The sequence below is a fragment of the Leptonychotes weddellii genome, chromosome 1, assembly GCF_054177405.1.
Source record: "Leptonychotes weddellii isolate Sample4059 chromosome 1, ASM5417740v2, whole genome shotgun sequence".
Taxonomy (NCBI): domain Eukaryota; kingdom Metazoa; phylum Chordata; class Mammalia; order Carnivora; family Phocidae; genus Leptonychotes; species Leptonychotes weddellii.
In genome coordinates this window covers 14,000,560-14,022,253 of record NC_138369.1, presented here as the reverse complement: position 1 = coordinate 14,022,253, position 21,694 = coordinate 14,000,560, and the positions used below count along the sequence as shown (strand labels likewise).

The window sequence follows — 21,694 nt, the reverse complement described above, 5'->3', positions numbered from 1 at the left end:
TGGGATTCACTGTGTGGTAAATAAATTATGGTCATCCAGCTCTGCACAGCGACTACTTTTATTCTAGGAAGTGACGAAGGGATCTAAATAAGGTTGTCAAAAATGAACTTTTTGTCCTTTGGATCTTGATAAACCACACGATAAACAATTTCTCACTAGATGGTGGGAACACAACCTAATGATCTCTCTCTGGTCAAAATATATACCATTTAAATTTAGTTTGACAGATTTCTGTCCCTGACGTAGTCAGTACCCGATGGAAACAGACTTCTGATAATACTAAAGTAGGAGGGAGAGATATCCTGCTTACTGATTCCTAAACAGTAGTAATAAATGTTCTCTTCCTCCTTCCAGATGTGGGCAATCACACTTTCACCTCAGCCCCTGGATCTTGCCCTTTCAGAGATCTCAAGACAGAAAGGAAGGAAGGACTCGGTATATGTAGCTAGGTGACATATAAGGCATAATATGGACCAGTTAAAACAATAAACAACTCTGTGAACAGGAAGTCCCAGTTGATGGATCAGTTACCCCTGGCATGGTTCAGGTTATACCTAATGCAGGAAGCCAGATGATTAAATAATACATGGAAAGCCCATTGGTCCCTGGATGAGAGGCCAGGACAACAGTTTCAAATTCCATTTGACTCTAGCTCTCCAGCTGTGATGAGCAGCACCTTCGGCCACAATACCCTTACTATTTAGACCTCAAACCATTCACAAACACAAAGGGAAGATCTCTTATACCCAGCACTAAAAATCTTAATCCAACTGACACCTTTATCTGTTTCTTAAAAATGGCTTCAGTTTGACTCCTCTGATAAAGTCTATTACATAAACACTCTAATACTTACCTCCACCTCTAAAAGGACAACTGCCCACTCCCTTAAAACTAGATTGATTCCTTTCAGGATATATACTTAATATACACCCTATCATTCTGTTTAACAAAGTGTCTCAGTGAAGATAATCAAGTCTTAACACTTACCCTGCTACATTACTGAAAATATAAAAGACTACATATACCTCGTTTTGTTTTCCTGGCCTTTGATTCAGTGGTACCAGTTGTGGAATAGAAAATATAAAAACTTACAGAAAATGGAAGTTATTGTTATTAATATTCTATTAATAATGTTAAAGATAACTGAGAGGAATGTTTTGACAGCATTTCTTTTTCGTTTGTTGACCTAACACCACCTTTACATAAACTGTCAAGACAATTTTCTATTTCTGCTTTTGACATAATCAAAAATGGAGTCATCCACTAATGTTAAATAGCAGGCTTTAAGCCAGAAAAGGGAGGGTGTAGTGAAATGAAGTAAAAAAAAACTCTACTAGGGGCGCCTGGGTGGCTCAGTTGGTTAAGCGACTGCCTTCGGCTCAGGTCACGATCCTGGAGTCCCTGGATCGAGTCCCGCATCAGGCTCCCTGCTCGGCGGGGAGTCTGCCTCTCCCTCTGACCCTCCCCCCTCTCAAGTGCTCTCTCTCTCTCTCATTCTCTCTGTCTCAAATAAATAAAATCTTTAAAAAAAAAAAAAAAAACTCTCCTAACTACCTACTCATAGCTGTCATCAAGAATCTCTGAAAAAGGGGCGCCTGGATGGCTCAGTCGGGTAAGTGGCTGACTCTTGATTTTGGCTCAGGTTATGATCTCATGGGTCCTGGGATCCAGCCCTGAGTGAGGCTCCACACTCAGCAGGGAGTCTGCTTGAGGATTCTCTCCCCCTCTGCCCCTCCCTCAGCTCATGCACTTGCACTCTCGCTCTCTCTAAAATAAATATATCTTTAAGGGAAAAAAAAGGATCTCTGGGGGAAAAAAAGAATCTCTGCAATTTGTCTGAAATACAGAATTCACCTACTGAAGAGAGAGAGAAATTGCCATCTCATTTTCCACATAAGGAAATCTCGAATACCCCTTCCAGGTGTAAAATTCCCGAACGTCAAAAATGTAGTATATACTGAAAACAGTAGGTTCTCCTTTGATTTTTTTAAAAAAGATTTGAGCAGAGAGAGAGCAAGAGCAAGGGGTAGAGGGAGAGAGAGTAACAGACTCCCCGCTGAGCAGGGAGCCCAACATGGGGCTCAATCCCATGACCCCGGGATCATGACCTAAAGCTGAAGGCAGACGCTTAACTCACTCAGTCACCCAGGCATCCCTCCTTTGATTTTTACAAGTGAAGAAAGAAACCGAGATCCATATATAACACTCAAGAACAAAGATGTTTAAAACTACCTCTATTTTTTAAACTGAAGAAAGTGACTACACTCCTCTTGTCTACCCGACAGCACATCTAAGGATTATGCCTTACTTGTGAAAATGTACTCTGTAACTTGTAAATACTATGAGCAGATGATGTGATTCTCATTTTACACTATTTAGAAAGCTAGAAGAAATACTTGAGAAAATAAATCATTTAAGAGTCAACAGACTTTTGTTCTGAAGATGCAAAATCAAATTGGTAAGAATGGAAAAAATGGATCACAGGAAATTAAATTTCCTGATATGGCAGCAAACAAAATGACAGTGGTGCTAAGGGGGCCATGGTCAACGTCTGTGCTGGACCAAAAAGGTAGCAACTGGAAGTGACATCTCTTGGGGAAGAAAGTATTATCAGAGGAACTAAATCTTTGAGAGAGAAAACAACACAGAAGTCTATAGACTGCTTTGGTTTTACCTAGATCTGCGACAGTTCCTCCTTTAACAGGTGTGTTTTCACTGTCTTTCTTTGGGTTCACTAGAAAGAAAAAAAAAAATCATGTTTTAGGGGAAAAGTTCTACTTTTTTAAAAGAGAACAGAATAAAAGACGATTGAAAACTACATGAATCTCAATGTAAATCCACTGTCATCCAGAGTTCACCATCATGAAAAACTCCAAGCCCAACAGAGAAAGATTAACACTTACTGTAACAGACTGCATTTTGTAATTTCCCAAGTACCAATATTTTTTCATGACAAAAGTACACAATACAAAAATATATAGGGCAAAACCTGAAAAGAACCTTTCAATCCCTTCCCCAAAAGTATTTTTTATTACATTTTCTGTGCATTTGTTGATTCCCATTTTTGTGGCATTCACTTAGATAAGCTGAAGGAGAACTAATACCTTTTACATATCTATGTAGACTTCAAAAATAGAAATGTTACCCATACTGTGCTCTTCCTTACCACTCTACTTTTCTCTTTTCTCATTCAAGAGTGTGCCTGTATGACCTTTCCATGTTATGTATTTTTAGTTAAATTTTATCTCTTTCATTTTCAATAAATCCACTATGTCCATGGGTGGGTCATAAGGTAACTAGTCCTATATTAATGGAGACTTAGTTTATTTGCAATTTTTTACAGCAAAGTAATCCACATTCTTATATTCACCTTTAAGCATGCATATAATTACTTAAAATGAGAGCTCTGAAATTAAAACTGCTACTGGATATACACATTTTAAAACAACAGATATAGCCAAATTGTGTTAAGTGCCTTCATCAATTTACACTTCCACCAATAGCATTTGAGAGTACCCATTTCCTCAAAACATCTGTACTTTGGGAATCATCTATTTTCTAAGTTTGGAAAATCTAATGTATGAAAAATCTTCCTTTAATAATTTACATATCGTTGGTTAAATGAGGTTGAGCATCTTTTTGCACATTTATTGGCCCCGAAATTTGATAAAATTACCAGTACAAAATACTTTGCCCCTCACTCTATAGGGTGTAAGAATCTTTATACAAATTTAGAGTTCTAATTCTTTGTTAAATGGCTAATGAATATTTTCCCCCAAGGCTAACACTTGCTTAAAGTACATTAATATTTGGAAGGTTACTTTTACATTTTAATTTGGCACTTTAATCCATCTGAAGCTTAAGTTCTTATTTCTGACACAAAGAACAGTACTAAATTTTTACCACAAGTATTTATGGAACAGTTTGGTCTTTTCCCACAAATTCGCCCTGCCAAATTCACAATAAATTAAATTGATAAACAAACATGGATCTACAGTTGAATCAAACATTCTACTCTACTGATGGATTCGGCGACATTCCTGTGTCCAAATCATACTATATCCATTATTATAGCTTTTATAGTTCAGTTAGTTATCTGTTAGGACTACCACCACCTTCGTAGCTCTTTTACTTAAAATAAGTATTTGGGGGGCACCTGGGTGGCTCAGTGGGAAAAGCATGCAACTATTGATCTCACGGTTGTGAGTTCGAGTCCTACACTGGGTATAGAGAATACTTAAATGAATACAATTTAAATAAATAAATATTTGGGGGTGCATGACTGGCTCAGTCAGTAGAGCATGCAATTCTTGATCTTGGGGAGTTGTAAGTTCAAGCCCCACACTGGTTAGAGATTACTTAAAAATAAAATCTTAAAAAAAAAAAAAAGGCAAACAAACGAGAGGCACCTGTGTGGCTCAGTCAGCTAAGCATCTGACTCTTGTGATCAAGCCACCCATGGGGCTCCATGGTTATCATGGAGTCTGCTGGAGATTCTCTCATTTTCCCTCTGTCCCGCTTGCACTCACTCTTTCTAAAATAAATAAATAAATCTTTAAAAAAAAAAAAAAAACTGAAAGATGCATATTGTAATCCCTACAGCAACCACTGAGGAAAAAACCGGTAAAAATCAAATAGAGAATATGAAAATCTATATAACAGAAAACAGAATAGTGGTTGCCAGGATATGGGAGAAAGGAGATAATCTATACTAAACCCCAGTAAGTATAGGGTTTGTTTTCAGGGGGACGGAAATGTTCTAGAATTAAGAGGTGGTGATTGTACAACATAATGAATACACTAAAAAAACCAATGGAGTGATTAAAATACACTTTAACTGGTGAATTTTATGCTATGTGAAGAATATCTCAATTAGAACTATGCTATATAAAAAAGGAAGTCATAGAAGTTCTAAAATAAAAGAAAAGCAGGGGCACCTGGGTGGCTCAGTCGGTTAAGCATCTGCCTTCAGCTCAGGTCATGATCCTGGGTCCTGAAATCGAGCCCTCCATCGGGCTCCCTGCTCAGCAGAGAGCCTGCTTCTCCTTCTCCCTCTGGACTTCCCACCCCCACTCATGCACTCTTGCTCTCTCTCAAATAAATAAATAAAATCTTAAAAAAAAAGAAGAAGAAGAAGAAGAAGAAGAAAAGCAAGCACAGAAGCCAGAACAGAACATTGAAAGTAGTGGATTAAAGCAAAAGAAGGGAGGAGGTAAGAGAAGGACAAATAGAAAAAAATTATCATAATGGCAGACTTAAGCCCAATGACATCAATAATTCTATAACATTTCAGTGGACCACATACTGCAATTAAAAACAAAAAATGTGTATTGGGGAGGCGGGCAAAGCTCAACAATATGCTGTTTAAAATCGACATGCTTGGGGCGCCTGGGTGGCTCAGTCATTAAGCGTCTGCCTTCGGCTCAGGTCCTGATCCCAGGGTTCTGGGATCAAGCCCTGCATCAGGCTCCCTGCTCCACGGGAGGCCTGCTTCTCCCTCTCTCACTCCCCCTGCTTGTGTTCCCTCTCTCACTGTCTCTCTGACAAGTAAGTAAATAAATAATCTTTAAAAAATAAAAATAAAAAAATAAAATCAACATGCTTTACATAATCAAACTGAAAGTAACAGGATGCAAGAGAGATGTAAGTCAGAAATCTAACATGTAAGAACAAAGCTTGTGTAATTTACAAACTGCTCTGCTGAAATCAAGTACAGTGGAGACTAATTTTAAAAAGTGTAGAAATAAAAGGGTGTGGTGTGATGAGGCTTTATTATCATCAGAGAACCTGGCCTTCAAGACAAGTACTACTATGGCACGTAGACAAACACGACATTAAGAGTCAATTCATCAGGAGGACATGATGATCCTAAGTGTATATGCCCTTAAATAGCAGAGCTTCAAAGTACATGAATAAAAATACTTAAAAGAAAAAATATTCACAGGAATCAAGGAAAAAAATAGACAAATCCACAAATATAGTTAAAAGGGTCTAACATTCTCCCAATAACTTATTTAAATAGGTTAAAATATCATAGATAATACGCCACCTTCTCCTCTATATATTGATTCTAATGGAATTTAAAAACCATTTATTTCAAAGCATTGCTCAATTTAGAGAATTTTTTTTCTTTCTTTTTTTTTTTTTGAGTAGGCTCTATGCCCCTGTGGGGCTTAAATCACAACCGTGATCAAATAAATAAATAAAATCTTTAAAAAAAAAAAAATCACAACCGTGAGATCAAGAGTCACCTGCTTGACCAAATGATCCAGCTAGGCGCCCCATTAGAGAACTTTTTGGTCACGGTGTTTTTCTCAGTTTAAGTAGCAGAAGTACACCAAAAGATTGGGAAAGGGAAGAAACATTTGCACCTTGAAAGTTGGGAACTGGGGGCACAGAGCAAGAAATGATTCATCCCATGGCACTGCTACACAGTGATTAAATCACATCTAATACTCTCATAGTCTAGGCAAAAGAATACAAACCATTTTTTGGAAGCACCACTTCCTCTATGTTGGGTACCGGTGTTGGGTCTTCCATGTCCTTGGTAAGATCTTCTTGCTCATCTTCCTCTTTCTGACTTCTGCGCTTCCCATAAAGACTAGCTTGGCTAAAACATACAATGCATATAAATATAAAAAGGCTGACTATAGCTACTCATAGCAGACAATTTCAGAGGCTTTATCCTCATTGGTAGAATCTATGCTCAGAATCTCTTTAAAAAGACAAATAGAAACCAAACAAATTAGGTACATTCCCAAATTACATCTAACCAGCCAGAAGGAAAATAAAGGTTATTGGGAGGAAGAAATGGCCCCAGAAATTCTACTATACAAATCACAGACAGTATCCTAAAGGGGGCTTAAATTATGTAATAAAAGAACACCTGCTAAGGAAATATGGTACATATTTTACCTCACATAAACAATCACTTACATAAGAAATTTTCTCAAAGATATGTACAACCGTATTTTCCTGGCTCTTTGTATCATCCAAATATCAAACTGCAAAGTAAAATCACTTAGGATGGTACTAATTTGTGTGTGTGTGTGTGTGTGTGTGTGTGTGTGTGTGTAAAAACTGCCATCGCCCTTTCTTTATTTTTAAAACTAACACATTCCAGAAAGCAGATTAGGGTTCAAACAAGAGTGGAAAGACTTCTTACCTTGAAGAATTACAGGGGATACAGGATAGAAATTATCAACTACTTCATATAACATGATGTGTACCAGAAACGAGTAAGGGTACCAAGAAAACAAGACATAATCAAGATCGAAAGTGACAGTTAAGCTCAATCTTGGGAACTGTAACAATTCACAATGTTTCAGGACAGGCAATGTTTCAGGATAATGAGGAGAGGCATAAGAAAAGAGACAACCTGTTCTGGGACGGAACGGGCAGGAAGCAACACAAACAAGTGAGAAGTGGAGAAAGAGCTGATGGAAATATACAGTGGGCCAGCCCGCGTCCTCACACTGCAGAGAGCATGAGCAGAGCTCTCTTCATGACAGACCACACACTGGCACAGGTTAGAATCAGGTATATAGGTAAAAATATTTTTTAAATTTTTAATAAAAACTGCATGACAATTTTTCAAAAGCCTGTGAACCTAAAGGTGTTAGGGAGACAAAATAAGGGAAGGTCAATAAAACAAGAGTCAGGAAAACAGATGTCAATGTCTTTTCACTAAAGGAAACAACATAAAACTTGAACGACCGCTCATTAGAAGACAGCTGTATTCGGGGCGCCTGGGTGGCTCAGATGGTTAAGCGTCTGCCTTCAGCTCAGGTCATGATCCCAGGGTTCTGGGATGGAGCCCCACATCGGGCTCCTGGCTCAGCCGGGAATCTGCTTCTCCCTCTCCCTCTGCCTCTGCCTCTCCCACTGCTCATGGTCTCTCTCTCTCTGTATCTCTGTGTCTCAAGTGAATAAATAAAATTCAAAAAAAAAAAAAAGAAGACAGCTGTATTCAATTGAAGGACATGCATACATCTACTTTGGGAAACTCCATTTGGTGGGTTTTATACTCAGAGTAGAGGCTCAGTACCATCACTGTGAGCCTCCTAGACATCACGTCTTTTTTGGGGGGACCACTAGTGTCCTGGCAGTACATCTCAGCCCCTAAGTGGGAAGAAGGGTACATCGATTTCAGGCCCAGGAACACTTGGAAAAGCTGTATGGCTTTCTTCACAGGGACATCAGGGAAGCCCTCAATTCCCTGCATATCAAGCATAAGACTCAGATTAGAGATTTAAGAAATAAGGTTACTCTCACTAACTGCTAAAGAAAAATCTATTTTTGTGGTTTTTTCTATCATAATACATGTGACTTGACAAAATAACAACATCCTTTTATGACTATGACTGGCTCATTAATATTATTTATAAAACTAAGAATTTTTTAACTTCCCTAACAGCTTCTATACACGGTTAACAATGCTTCAGATAACCCTACCCTTCAAGAAATAACATGGTTCTGATGAATCACAGACCTATACCCCTGAAACAAAATACATTATATGTTAATTAAAAAAATTTTAAAAAGAAATAACATGATTCAAGGCATGTTCTGGGCATAAAAAAATGCTAATTTGGCTATAGGAAAAAGTCAATAAAAGGAAGCTAATGAAGAGAAGATAACAAGTAGATCTTTATAGTCCAGTCAACTGCCAGAAATTTAAGAAATTTCCGGTTGCATGAAAAGAATAAATTTTGCGTCTGTCATTTTATAAGACTAAACTTAACCTCTTTGAAATTAAATTAAAAAAATTTTGAGTGAGACAAGCTAAGCAAGCCAGAAATTAAGTATCTACTTAATATACAATAATAAATGTTAAGTATTATCTACCATCTATTAAGTACCTACTTCAGGCCAGACACTGCACAGGGGCTCTAAAGTCTCACTTGATCCCCACAACAACTTACTCAAAAGAAACCAGGAACCCCACTCAAGCAAGATTCACTAAAGTACAAATGTGATGCCCTGAACAAGGCACTCTGCTCAACATGAAACAGACACAGGTTCCTTTCCTCTATGAGTCACTCTGATCACAAATGGGACAGGTGGTAAAATCAGAGAAAGAGACACTAACTATGGCAAATATAATTTCTTAAATTCCTTACCAGCCACACTGCTCAATATATAATTAGATACAGAAAAGACTGTATTCAGGGTGCCTTGATATAAATACAACATCAGATGGCCATCTTACAAAGGAGATGAAGAAAGGGGAAGGAAAAATAGGGGAAGAGGAAAAGAAAGACAAAGAGCCAAATAATCCACCCTCAGACCTTGGTGAAGGTGACGGAACTTAGTTGAAAGGATACAGTAACAGGAAGCCGAGAGTCCAGCTTTGAATCTTGACTCTAAGGAAAAATCTCTATGTGACCTTGGAAAAGTTACTTCCCTATCCTGAACCTCAATCTCTATCTCTTAAGATAAAGACGCTTATGATACTTCAAAGATCTGTTTCAGTTTTAAGATTCTGAACATGGTTTCTACTCTCACTAAGCTGTGAGCCAAAGCTCTAATCCAGAAGGCAAATATTCATCCCCTTCCCATGGCTAGGCCAGAGAGAGAAAAATAGTTTCTCTCAGAATTTGATCATGGAATTGGAGTGGCTATATTTTAAGTACAGATTAGATATCACAGTATGTTTATGTGGAATACAAAGTTAAATGTGATGTGTGTGTGTGTGTGTGAGAGAGAGAGAGAGAGAGAGAGAGAGAGAGAGAGTGTGTGTGTGTGTGTGTGTGTGTGTGTGTGTGTGTGATGGAAGATTATTCAGCCATTAAAAAGGAAATTCTGCTACTTGGGACAACATGGATAGACCTTGAGGCCATTTTGCTAGGAGGAATAACTAAGAGAAAAATAAATACCATATGATCTCTCTTATATGTGGAATCTAAAAAACAAACAAAACAAAAAACACAAATTCACAGATTGAGGGAATACACTGGTGATTGCCAAAGGTAGGGGGTGGGGGAGAATGGGAAAGTTGGTGAAAGGTATAAACTTCCAGTTATAAAATAAACCCTAGAGGTGTAATATACAGCATGGGGTCTGCAGTTAACACAGTACTGTGCATTTGAAAGATGTTAAGAGAGTAGATCCTAAAAGTTCTCATCACAAGAAAAAAATATTAACTATGTGTGGTGCCGGATGTTAATCAGATTTATTGTGATTATTTCACTATACATATCCATTTAAAAAAAGATTGTATGCAAGGTGCCTTAGCATAAATACAACAGAAGATGGCCATCAGATAACATCTGACAAGATGAGCTATCAGAGCAAAGACATCTACCAAGTCAAAGTAAGACAACTTCCTTTGAGCAAAACTTCTAGTATAAACGTAAAAATCTGGAATTCCCTCTGCAGTTTGTTTTAATGCCTCTGAATCATGCTGCAGTTCTTACCCTTTCTTTCCACTCTTCTTCCGGGATTCTGTGGGTATAGGAGGCGGAGGGGAAGGCGAATGTTTCCTCTTTCGAGCATTAGCTGATGCTTTCCTATCTCTTCTCTCTGGACTTCTGACTGGCTAGGAAGAAGTAAATGGAAATAAATATCAGCCAGCTTTTCTGACTCCTCAGTTTCTACAAACCCTTGTCCAAAGATGAGTTTCACAAAGATAATACCAATACCACTCAGAGCATCCTAAACGACCAGCAGTCAAGACTCTCTGACCTTCAGGTGATGTACCACCAATGGAAATATTAGAACCATCCCACAGGTATTCAAACTGTGCTACAAAACAGACATGCCCAAATCCTGCCTAGCTAAAAACTGTTCCTGTTCACCTTCTGCTTCCACATAGGAAAAGCATTTTCAACAACTACTAGAAAATACAAAACATATGCTATTTAATTAATGAAATACAAACAATGGCTGAATGATCTTGTGAAAGTGTATCAGAAACTAGTCCTGACGTGTCAGTAAAATAGGAGAAAACTTTATGACACAAAAGATGTTAAATAAGATTGCAATTTATGACTTAAAAGTCAATCTAACAGAAGTACAAATACCCCTATTTGCAGATGGCATGATCTTATATATAGATAACCCTAAGGAATCTACCAACTATCAGAGCTAAGGAGTTCAGCAGTTGCAGGATACACATCAAAATACAAAAGTCAACCTGTAGATGATAATTATGGATTTAATAAAATAGACAATAAAGAATTAACACCTAAAACGATCCAAAGTATTGTACCTGAGGTGCCAAAAAAAATCAGAGATTAGAACGTTAATTAAACATTCATCATCTCTGGTATCTTCATACTCCTTACAACTCTGTTTCCTTTCAGAAGCTCAGTAGCATCAAATTGGAATCTAAGTCATCTTACAGGCCTACACAAGAAGTTTTAAAGAAAATCTAAACTGTCCACACTGTATGGTAAGTCTTAAGTTAAACTTTTAAAAAGAGATATTAAATGCATTTTTATAGAATCACGCTAAAAATAAGTGAATAAATTAATACATAGGCCATCTAAATCTGAACAGAGATGGCTACGGACAGGCCTCTTTAATAATGTGCTGTAGAAATTAGACTATTCCTAATGACAAAAAAGATTGGAAACGCATTAAGGGAAAGCAAATATCTAAGCATATGGGGTGTGGTGGGGGGGAGGCTGAATAAAAAATAAAATTTAAGTCAAATTCCACAGCAAATAAGGACCAATTAAAAATGAAAGGATATGAGGGGCACCTAGGTGGCTCAGCTGTTAAGCGTCTGCCTTCGGCTCAGGTCATGATCCCAGGGTCCTAGGATCGAGCCCCGCATCGGGCTCTCTGCTCTACGGGAGGCCTGCTTCTCCCTCTCCCACTCCCCCTGCTTGTGTTCCCTCTCTCGCTGTGTCTGTCTGTCAAATAAGTAAATAAAATCTTTAAAAAAAAAAAAAAAAAGAAAAAAGAAAGAAAGAATATGAACAAGACCCAGTTTTAAAATATTTTTCTTAAAAATAAAAAATACACATCGTGAGCCCAAGAGTTTTAGTAAGAAAGTCTCAGGGCTGAAAACAGGTATGAGAGAATGGTACATTCTAAGTGAACAGTTAAAAGTATTTCTGTCTCAGAAATTTTTCAAAGAACTACAATACAAAACAAAAAGCAAAAACCTGATGTGTCCCCAGTGAAGAGGAATGAGAATCTTACTTAAGCACTCATCAGCCAACACCAATACATCTAAGCCTTCTCAGACTCCTCTCCCTCCGGGTGACACACCTACCTCGCAGGTTGTGGCTTCTCAAGAACCATGGTAAAAACTTTTGGTAGTTGGGCTTCTTAAAGGATTAAAGAGTAATAAATGCCACATCATCCCACCTTAAAAAGGGCTGAACTCTACCTTTGAGATCTTTGAGGCCGATACTATGTACTAACTACTGTGGGTACAGTAACAAAGCTATTAAAGAATATGAAGACAAAATTAGTTCTCCCTTGAAAAACCAACTAAATTACATTATCCTGTAATAATATTGGGTTCACAAAATTAAAATCAGACCTAGGAAACGAAATCAGCTACACCGCTACCACACTGCATATGCCACTTTACATCTCCATGACCCTTTGAGAGCGTCATGCCCCTTCTTTGGGAATGCAGCTCCTGAGATGGTCGTATGGCCATTTGGTTAACTTTTGCACACACCTGACGAGCGATGCACCTTGGACTGTATGTCAGAGCTTATTAATGAAGATTTGACAACAGTGAGGGCCAGAAAGAAGAAACATCAAGTGGAGAAAAATGGTGCCAAACCAAATACCTCTTCATTCTTTGTTGAAATTCGCTGACGAAAGCTCACGGGCTTCCTGTTCTCGTCCACCTCATAATCCTCCTCATTCATCCATTCATTGAAAACATCAGTGTCCAAAATCCATTTCGCATGAACCTAAAACCACATTCAAGCATGTGTATCTATATAAATAGTAAATCATTACAGTTTTTAAAGTATTCAACATTGGGGCGCCTGGGTGGCTCAGCCGTTGAGTGTGTGCCTTTGGCTCGGGTCATGGTCCCAGGGTCCTGGATCGAGCCCCACACCGGGCTCCCTGCTCAGCGGGAAGCCTGCTTCTCCCTCTCCCTCTCTCCCACTCCCCTTGCTTGTGTTCCCTCTCTCACTGTCTCTCTCTGTCAAATAAATAAATAATAAATCTTAAAATAAATAAATAAATAAAAATATTCAACACTAAAGAAGCAGACTTATTCTCAACTCAAAGCCTCAATTGCATAAAAGTTTAAAAACATGACATTGTAAGGGTGCCTAGGTGGCTCAGTCGGCTGAACTTCAGACTCTTGGTTTTGGCTCAGGTCATGCTCTCAGTCGGGGTCCTGGAATCGAACCCTGCGTCAGGCTCCAGAGCTCAGTGCAGAGTCCGCTTGTCCTTTCCCCCTTCCCCCCACCCCGCTTGCTCTCTCAAGCGTGCATGTGCTTTCTCTCTCACTCTCTCTCTCTCAAATATATAAACAAAATCTAAAAATAAAAATAAAAACCCCAACCATGAGAATATTAAAGACCTGTGAATGGCAACTTAACCATTTCTAATTTTTATTCCATGTTACTGCATATAGTAAGAAAGCATCACTGGTTTTGCAAAGACTGAGGTTTTAATAACTGGCCCTTAATTTGATAATCATGTCATCTGTCTTCATTTCAGCTTTATTTAGGTATAACTGAAAAATAAAATTGTAAGATACTCAAAGTATACATTATGATGATTTGATATGCATACACACTGCGAAAGGATCCCCCCATCTAGTTAATTAATTAGCACATCCATCACGGTACATACTTAACTTTTTTATGTGTGCGAATATTTAAGTTCTGTTCTCTTAGCAAATTCCAATTATACAATACAGTGTCATCAACTTTAGTCACGTTTCACATTAGATCGTCAGACAATTCTTCTCCCAACTGCAAGTTTGTGCCCTTTTACCAACTTTACTCCCCCTTGCCCTTCTTTGCTGGCAACCATTTCTCTACTTTCTTATTTCTAGAGCTTTTTTTTTTCTTAAAGATTCCATATAAAAGCAGTATCATGCAGGATTTATGTTTTTCCATTTGGCTTATTTCACTAATCATGTCTTCTTTATTCTGATGAAAACCACTGATAAAAACATTTTAACAGCATTAGGCCATTCAAAGCAATAGGCCTAGTCACTGCTCTAGGCATGAAGGATGTCTCTATGTTTATGCGTTCAACAAAATTCTATGGAATGATGAAAGAGGACATTTACACAGACCTATCATCAGACCTATCACCTCGCCCTGTCAAGTATACAGGTGCTCTGTGGAGACCTTTCAGGGATAGCCAAGGTTGGGGAGTGGAGAAGTGAGAATCAGATTCAGGATTCTTCCAAGCCCTTTATATGGTAACTTCTCTTGCTTTTTTTTTGTTAATGTTTCTGGGTAAGAATTTTAAAAATGATGGGTTCTCTGAATGTTGTATAGATATAGATGGAGATATAGATACTGAAACCACAGACCTAGCCTACATATTCCTATTATCCAACAGAATTTTTCAAAGATGGTACACTGGAATTTGGGACTAGACAATCCTTCCCTGTGTAGACAAATATGAAATAATTTCAGCACCAAAATAATTAAGTAGTAAGTTACTGACCACTGAAACATTAGAACTCCATAAACCCATACTGGTAACAGATGAATAAAAAAGTAAATGAGGGGAAAGGAAGGACTCTGAAAGCCGACTGGTAAATGTGGAGGGAGGGCTAGAATGGAAAATTATCCCTGTGCAATCATCAAAGAAAAGACTGGTTCAGGCAAGAATTTCAAATGGATGCTAAATCTGGGCAATGGAGAGTATTTTGATGAGAAGCAGGATATCTGTATGGCCTACAAGAATCTCTTACAGATTGCTTATAAATTACAAGTGGAAAAAAAAAGGAACTATACAGTGGAGCCAACAGAACACACCGTAACTGGGTAATCAGCATCACCAACAAGGAAGCACTGGGTAATGTTTCAGATTAAAGGAAACAAAAGAGACAGGACATTTGAATCAATAGCTGATATTCAATGGTATTCTGGGGCGCCTGGGTGGCTCAGTTGGTTAAGTGTCTGCCTTTGGCTCAGGCCATGATCCCAGGGTCCTGGGATTGAGCCATGTGTCGGGCTCCCTGCTCGGTGGGAAGGCTGCTTCTCCCTCTCCCTCTGCCTGCCGCTCCCCCTGCTTGTGCTCTCTCTCTCTCTTTGACAAATAAAATCTTTTAAATAAAAATTCCTTTAGGAAAAAAAAAAGACATTCTAAAACAAACATAAAAATCTACACTATATATTTCAAAAACGCCAGAATCATAGAAAAAGAAAGGCTGAAAGTTCCACATTAAAGTAGACTAAACAGATCTGACAACTAAATACAGTGTGTGCTCCTGAGCTGGATCCTAGATCAGGGAAGAGACTTAGTATAAAACGTACCACATCATTGGGACAACTGGTGTAAACGGAATATGGGTTCTTTTTTTTTTTTTTTAAAGATTTTACTTATTTATTTGAGAGAGAGAATGAGATAGAGAGAGCATGAGAGGGGGAGGGTCAGAGAGAGAAGCAGACTCCCCGCCGAGCAGGGAGCCCAATGCGGGACTCGATCCCGGGACTCCAGGATCATGACCTGAGCCGAAGGCAGTCGCTTAACCAACTGAGCCACCCAGGCGCCCCCGGAATATGGGTTCTATATCAGGTATTATATTGTTTCAAGAATTAGTATCCTGAAATAATTAAAAACAGGGATCTGGAAGAAGAGTATAATGTAGCTGTTTTATAAAGTAGTTGTTTTATATTGTTCTTGCAACTTCCAGAATTATTTCCACATTAAAAGTTGAAAAATAAGAGTTGATACATGGGCTCTTACGATTCTGACAGAAATGACTAATAAAATAAGTCTGTTTCATCGTAAGAGCCGTGCAGACATGGCTTCCAGCCTTCCTAAATGACACTACCAAGGTTCAACTGCACTCCTCCCACTCCTCTCTCAACCACCTCAAAGCACAATGTAACTGGACTCTGGGGTCTCCTCAAACTCCGCTGTAAACATTTCTGCTAAGACCTAGATAATGAGTTCTTTGTGGTCATGGACAGCTTAATAGGATGACAAGAAAGGAAGATCCTCATTCTATACTTCCTTGAAACATTGTTGTGAAAAAGAGCTGAGAAAAACTATTAAGTTATATAAGAATAGATTTTTTTAAAAAATGATCTCTCACCTTCCATGGCTTTTCTGGAATTGGGGGATCTTCAATTTCCGCATCAACATCATTACTATGGACCCAAGTATCATAGCTACAAAGGAAATGAAAAAAGGAAAAACAGCTTAGAACCCAAATTCATTCACTAAAAAGACCTTTTATAAAAAGGTGAAACTGTATTTTAGAAATACTCTTAGTATCAAGTAATAGCAATATTTCACACATTTTTGTCTCTGCCACTCTGACAAGAAAACACTTCTGTAGAGGTCTATAGTGATCCTGACACTGTTAAGTCCAAAGTTCAAGTCTCAGTGCACAGAATTCACAGAATTTTAATAAGGAGATCGCTCTCTCCTCAAAGCATTTCCCTCACTTGGCCTCCAAGACAGCACTATCATTGGCTAGTTCTTCTAGCCACAGCCTTTCCCCATCCTGCATGGCCAGTTTCTCCTCTTCTCCCAAACCTCTTCAACATTGGAAGGTCCAAGTTTGGTTTGCAACACTCCTCTTCTTGTCTACTCATTCTCTTGATCTCATGCAGACCTATGGCTTCAAATATCTACGCATCTGCCCTCTTCTCTGAATGCTGGACTCATGAATCCAACTGCCAAATCCACATTTTCCCTTACATATTCAAGAAGGCTTTCAAAACTAACACACTCAAAATAAAGCATGCAATGCCATCCTGATCCCAAAAATACGCCCTAGCCAATCATCCCCATCTTAGTAAATGCCAACTCCATTTTTCCAGTTGTTCTGGCCAAAATCCCTGCAGACATCCCTGACTTCACCCTCAATCACATCCTACAATCCAACCAATAACAACTTCGACAGTTCATTCCATCTTCAAAATACGCCCAGAATCTATCTACTTCTCACCCTTCTACTTCTGCCCAAAGCCCTGAGTCCATTTTTCACAAGCAACCAAAGTGATCCTTTAGAAAATCAAGTCCGGGGCGCCTGGGTGGCTCAGTTGGTTAAGCGAGTGCCTTCAGCTCACGTCATGATCCCAGGATCCTGGGATCATGTCCCGCATCGGGCTCCCTGCTCTGCGGGGAGCCTGCTTCTCCTTCTCCCACTCCCCCTGCTTGTGTTCCCTCTCTTGCTGTGTCTCTCTCTGTCAAATAAATAAATAAAATCTTTAAAAAAAGAAAAAAAAGAAAATCAAGTCCGTCCACATTACCACTACTCAAAACCTTCCAACAACTCCCACCTCACTCAAAGAGCCAAAATCCTTACGGTGGATTACCAAGGCCTCATGACCTGGTACTCTGACTGCCACTCTGACCCCATCTCCTAGTACTCTCCCCTCAACTCACGTTTCAGTTGAGCCACCTGGGCTTTCATGGTGTTCTTTAAAAATGCCAGGCAGTGGCCACTTCAAACCCTTTACAGAGGCTTCTCGCTACCCAGGTATCATATGGCTCACCCCTCGTATCTTCACACCTCTTTGCTCAAGGGTTCTCTCTTGAATCACTCCCCCTGCTCCCCTACAACTCTGAGGTAAGCATAAAATTACCAAATTGAAACTGTCAACGCTACTATACTGGCCAATAAATTACTGTAAAAGCAAGAAATATCTAAATTAAATACAAGTATGGTAACCAGCACCAGCTCCCTGAAGCCACTACTCAGAAGTCAGTTCAAAAGCATACGGAACAGGCGCCTGGGTGGCTCAGTTGGTTAAGCGACTGCCTTTGGCTCAGGTCATGATCCTGGAGTCCCTGGATCGAGTCCCGCATGGGGCTCCCTGCTCGGCAGGGAGTCTGCTTCTCCCTCTGACCCTCCTCCCTCTCATGCTCTCTGTCTCTCATTCTCTCTCTCTCTCAAATAAATAAATAAAATCTTTAAAAAAAAAAAAACAACATACGGAACAATAATAATAAAAACATTTAAAAAATAATAATAAATTTAAAAAAGGGGGGGGAATAAATAAATAAATAAAAGCATACGGAACAAGGGGCGCCTGAGTGGCTCAGTTGGTTAAGCGACTGCCTTCGGCTCAGGTCATGATCCTGGAGTCCCGGGATCGAGTCCCGCATCGGGCTCCCTGCTCGGCAGGGAGTCTGCTTCTCCCTCTGACTCTCCCGACCCTCCCCCCTCTCATGCTCTCTCTCTGTCTCTCTCTCTCAAATAAAAAAAAAAAAAAAAAAATCTTTAAAAAAAAAAAAAGCATACGGAACAAGCACAGCTCTGTATGTCTATTAATTGCACTCTGGTAAGTTTTCTAGGAACACTTAAAACATGAGCTGGAGAAAAAAAGATCCTTTGCCAAGTTATTAATTATAACAGATAAAGATAACAATGGTGAGTTAGCAACTGATAACCTTACATTCTCTAGAAGTCTTGAATACAAACTGTCACAGAGGTAGAAGTGAGGGCACAGACTCCAACAGTCCCTCCTTACCCCGAGTTTTACATCCTGCACTTCCAGTTACCCGCAGTCAAACGTGGTTGAAAGCGGATGATCCTCCTTCTGACTGAAGAAACCTAACGCAACATCACAGTGCCTGCACCACTCACCTCACTTCGTCACCACACAGGCATTTATTATCCCACGTCATCACAAGAAGGGTGAGTACAGTACAATAAGGTATTTTAAGAAAAGAGAGAGACCACATTCATGTAACTTTTCTTACACTATACCATTCCAACTGTTCTATTTTATTATTAGTTATTGCTGTTCATCTCTTACTGTGCCTAATTTATAAATCAACTTTTATCACAGGTATGAACATACAGGGAAAAAATATAGTATATATAGGGTTCAGTACTATCCATGGTTTCAGGCATACACTGGGAGTCTTTAAAATGAAGCCCTCACAGATGAGGGGGGTGGGGGGACTGTTATATAGTTAATAAAGAAAGTGAACAAGGCCTTGAGAAGATAAGACTCAAACCAGCCACTATATCTTATCTGAAACATAAAGAAAAGGTTAACAAACAGGCTAACATGTTTTTACTGTATTATAGAATTTATTTCAACTGTATACTTATGAAGCTAGTCATCATAAATTTGAGTTTCCATCTAAATGTTTCAAAGGGCAAATTGATTTCCTTTAAGATTTCCCATAATATTGAAAGGTTTGCTTAACAGTGCCAAGGACTACTTGAAGCCTCAAGACTAGAGATGTTTTATAGGAAGGATTCATTTAAATATTATTTAAAAATCTGCTAGTTCATTTAAAGTAATCAATTATGGTTCAGCAAGCTGATTCAATCTGGTTCTAATTAACTCAACCCGTATGAAAACTGTCCATATACTTTTAAAATTCTGAACATATCTAAAGACATATTTCCTTCCTTAAAAAATATCTTGGTATTATGCTAAGCGAAATAATCAGAGAAAGACAATTATTGTATGATCTCACTTACATGTGGAATTTAAGAAACAAAACAGAGGATCATAGGGAAAGAGAGGAAAAAATAAAACAAGATGAAATTAGAGAGGGATACAAACGTAAGACTCTTAAATCACAGGAAATAAACTGAGGGTTACTGGAGGGGAGGGAAGTGGGAGGATGGGGTAACTAGGTGATAGACATTGATGAGGACACGTATGTAATGAGCACAGAGTATTGTATAAGACTGATGAACCACTGACCTCTACCTCAGAAACAAATACAGTATATGTTTATTAATTGAATTCAAATTTTTAAAAGTGAAAAAAAAAATCTTTACAGGAGTGCCTGAGTGGCATAGTTGGTTAAGCATCACTCTTGGTTTCAGCTCAGGTCATGGGATCGAGCCCTGCATCAGGCTCCATACTCAGTGTGGAGTCTGCTTGAGATTTTCCTCATTTGTCCCTCCCCCCACTCTTTTTCTCTCTCTCACTCGCTCAAATAAATAATCTTTAAAAAAATACAAATCCTGGGGTGCCTGGGTAGCTCAGTCGGTTAAGTGTCTGTCTTCGGCTCAGGTCATGATCCCAGGATCCTGGGATCAAGTCCTGCATCAGGCTTCCTGCTCAGCGGGGAGCCTGCTTCTCCCTCTCCCTCTGCTCATGCTCTCTCTCTCTCACTCTTTTTCTCAAATAAATAAATAAATCTTTAAAAATAAATAAATAAAAGAATATTTTTTTTTAAAAAAGAGCACACGGGGGCACCTAGGGGGCTCAATCAGTTAAGCATCTGCCTTTGGCTCAGGTCATGATCCTGGAGTCCTGGGATTGAGCCCTGTATTTGGCTCCTTGCTCAGCAGGGAGTCTGCTTCTCCCCCTGCTTGTGCTCTCTCTCTCTTGCTCACTCTCAAATAAGTAAAATCTTAAAAAAAAAAAAAAAAAGGAGCACACAGCCAGACATTATGGGTCATCATTAGATGATGAGGAACACACATCTATGCAATAGTCTTATTCCCTCCATAAACTGAAATACACTCTAACTCTAGATCCAACTACCAATTTGAAGGAAATACAGAGAATGGAGAAACATGTTCAAATACACCACAGTGATGGCATTAAAAAAAAAAAAAAAAACACCCACATTGTGGTAAACTCTATAGGGTGTCCTATAAAACAAAAAGACATGAATGTTATCATTTAAATAATAATGTTTTAAAAACACCCTGGTTTCTTAAATAATACAATGCATGTGGTCAGGTGGGTAGGGAAGACAGAGAGAGAACCTAGACACTGAAAAATGTGTTAAGAAATATATCAATTAATCACAAAATGTGGCTGAATTCTACTTCTAACAAATAGCAATCTATAAATTAATCATATGTATCACATATGACAACACTGAATAGATGACATAAAGGCATTTTGTTTTTTAGATTTGACAATGATATTACCCTTACTATTTTTTTTTAACAAATGAGGCATTTTTTAGAAATACATATTGAAATATTTATCATTAAAATGTTATGTGTGGGGCGCCTGGGTGGCTCAGTTGGTTAAGCGACTGCCTTCGGCTCAGGTCATGATCCTGGAGTCCCTGGATCAAGTCCCGCATCGGGCTCCCTGCTCGGCAGGGAGCCTGCTTCTGCCTCTGACCCTCCCCCCTCTCATGTGCTCTCTCTCTCTCGTTCTGTCTCAAATAAATAAATAAATTAAAAAAAAAAAATGTTATGTGTGGGGGTGCCTGGGTGGCTCAGATGGTTAAGTGTCTGCCTTCGGCTCAGATCATGATCCCAGGGTCCTGGGATCGAGTCCCGCATCGGGGTCCCTGCTCGGCGGGGAGCCTGCTTCTCCCTCTGCCTCTCTGTCTCTTATGAATAAATAAATAAAATCTTTAAAAAAAAAAAAAAGTTATGTGTGGGATTTGCTTCCAATAATATGAGAATGTTAATAAAAGTAGACAGGGGTGGGCGCCTGGGTGGCTCAGTCGTTAAGCGTCTGCCTTCGGCTCAGGTCATGATCCCAGGGTCCTGGGATCGAGTCCCACATCGGGCTCCCTGCTCGGCAGGAAGCCTGCTTCTCCTTCTCCCACTCCCCCTGCTTGTGTTCCTGCTCTCGCTATTTCTCTGTCAAATAAATAAATAAAATCTTTAAAAAAA

At 39.1% G+C, this 21,694-nt stretch overlaps 1 protein-coding gene across 1 annotated transcript in view; it reads right to left on the bottom strand.

Annotated features, from left to right (window-relative positions):
• SMARCC1 (SWI/SNF related BAF chromatin remodeling complex subunit C1) overlaps nucleotides 1-21,694 on the bottom strand; it is a 136,069-nt gene that overhangs the window by 96,154 nt on the left and 18,221 nt on the right. The window contains exons 3-8 of the mRNA XM_081805583.1: nucleotides 16,572-16,630; nucleotides 16,217-16,322; nucleotides 12,759-12,884; nucleotides 10,419-10,540; nucleotides 6,486-6,610; nucleotides 2,675-2,734 (exon numbers count right to left, since the gene is read on the bottom strand). Of these exons, the coding sequence (XP_081661709.1) occupies nucleotides 2,675-2,734; nucleotides 6,486-6,610; nucleotides 10,419-10,540; nucleotides 12,759-12,884; nucleotides 16,217-16,322; nucleotides 16,572-16,630 (598 nt within the window). The remainder of the gene's footprint in view (nucleotides 1-2,674; nucleotides 2,735-6,485; nucleotides 6,611-10,418; nucleotides 10,541-12,758; nucleotides 12,885-16,216; nucleotides 16,323-16,571; nucleotides 16,631-21,694) is intronic.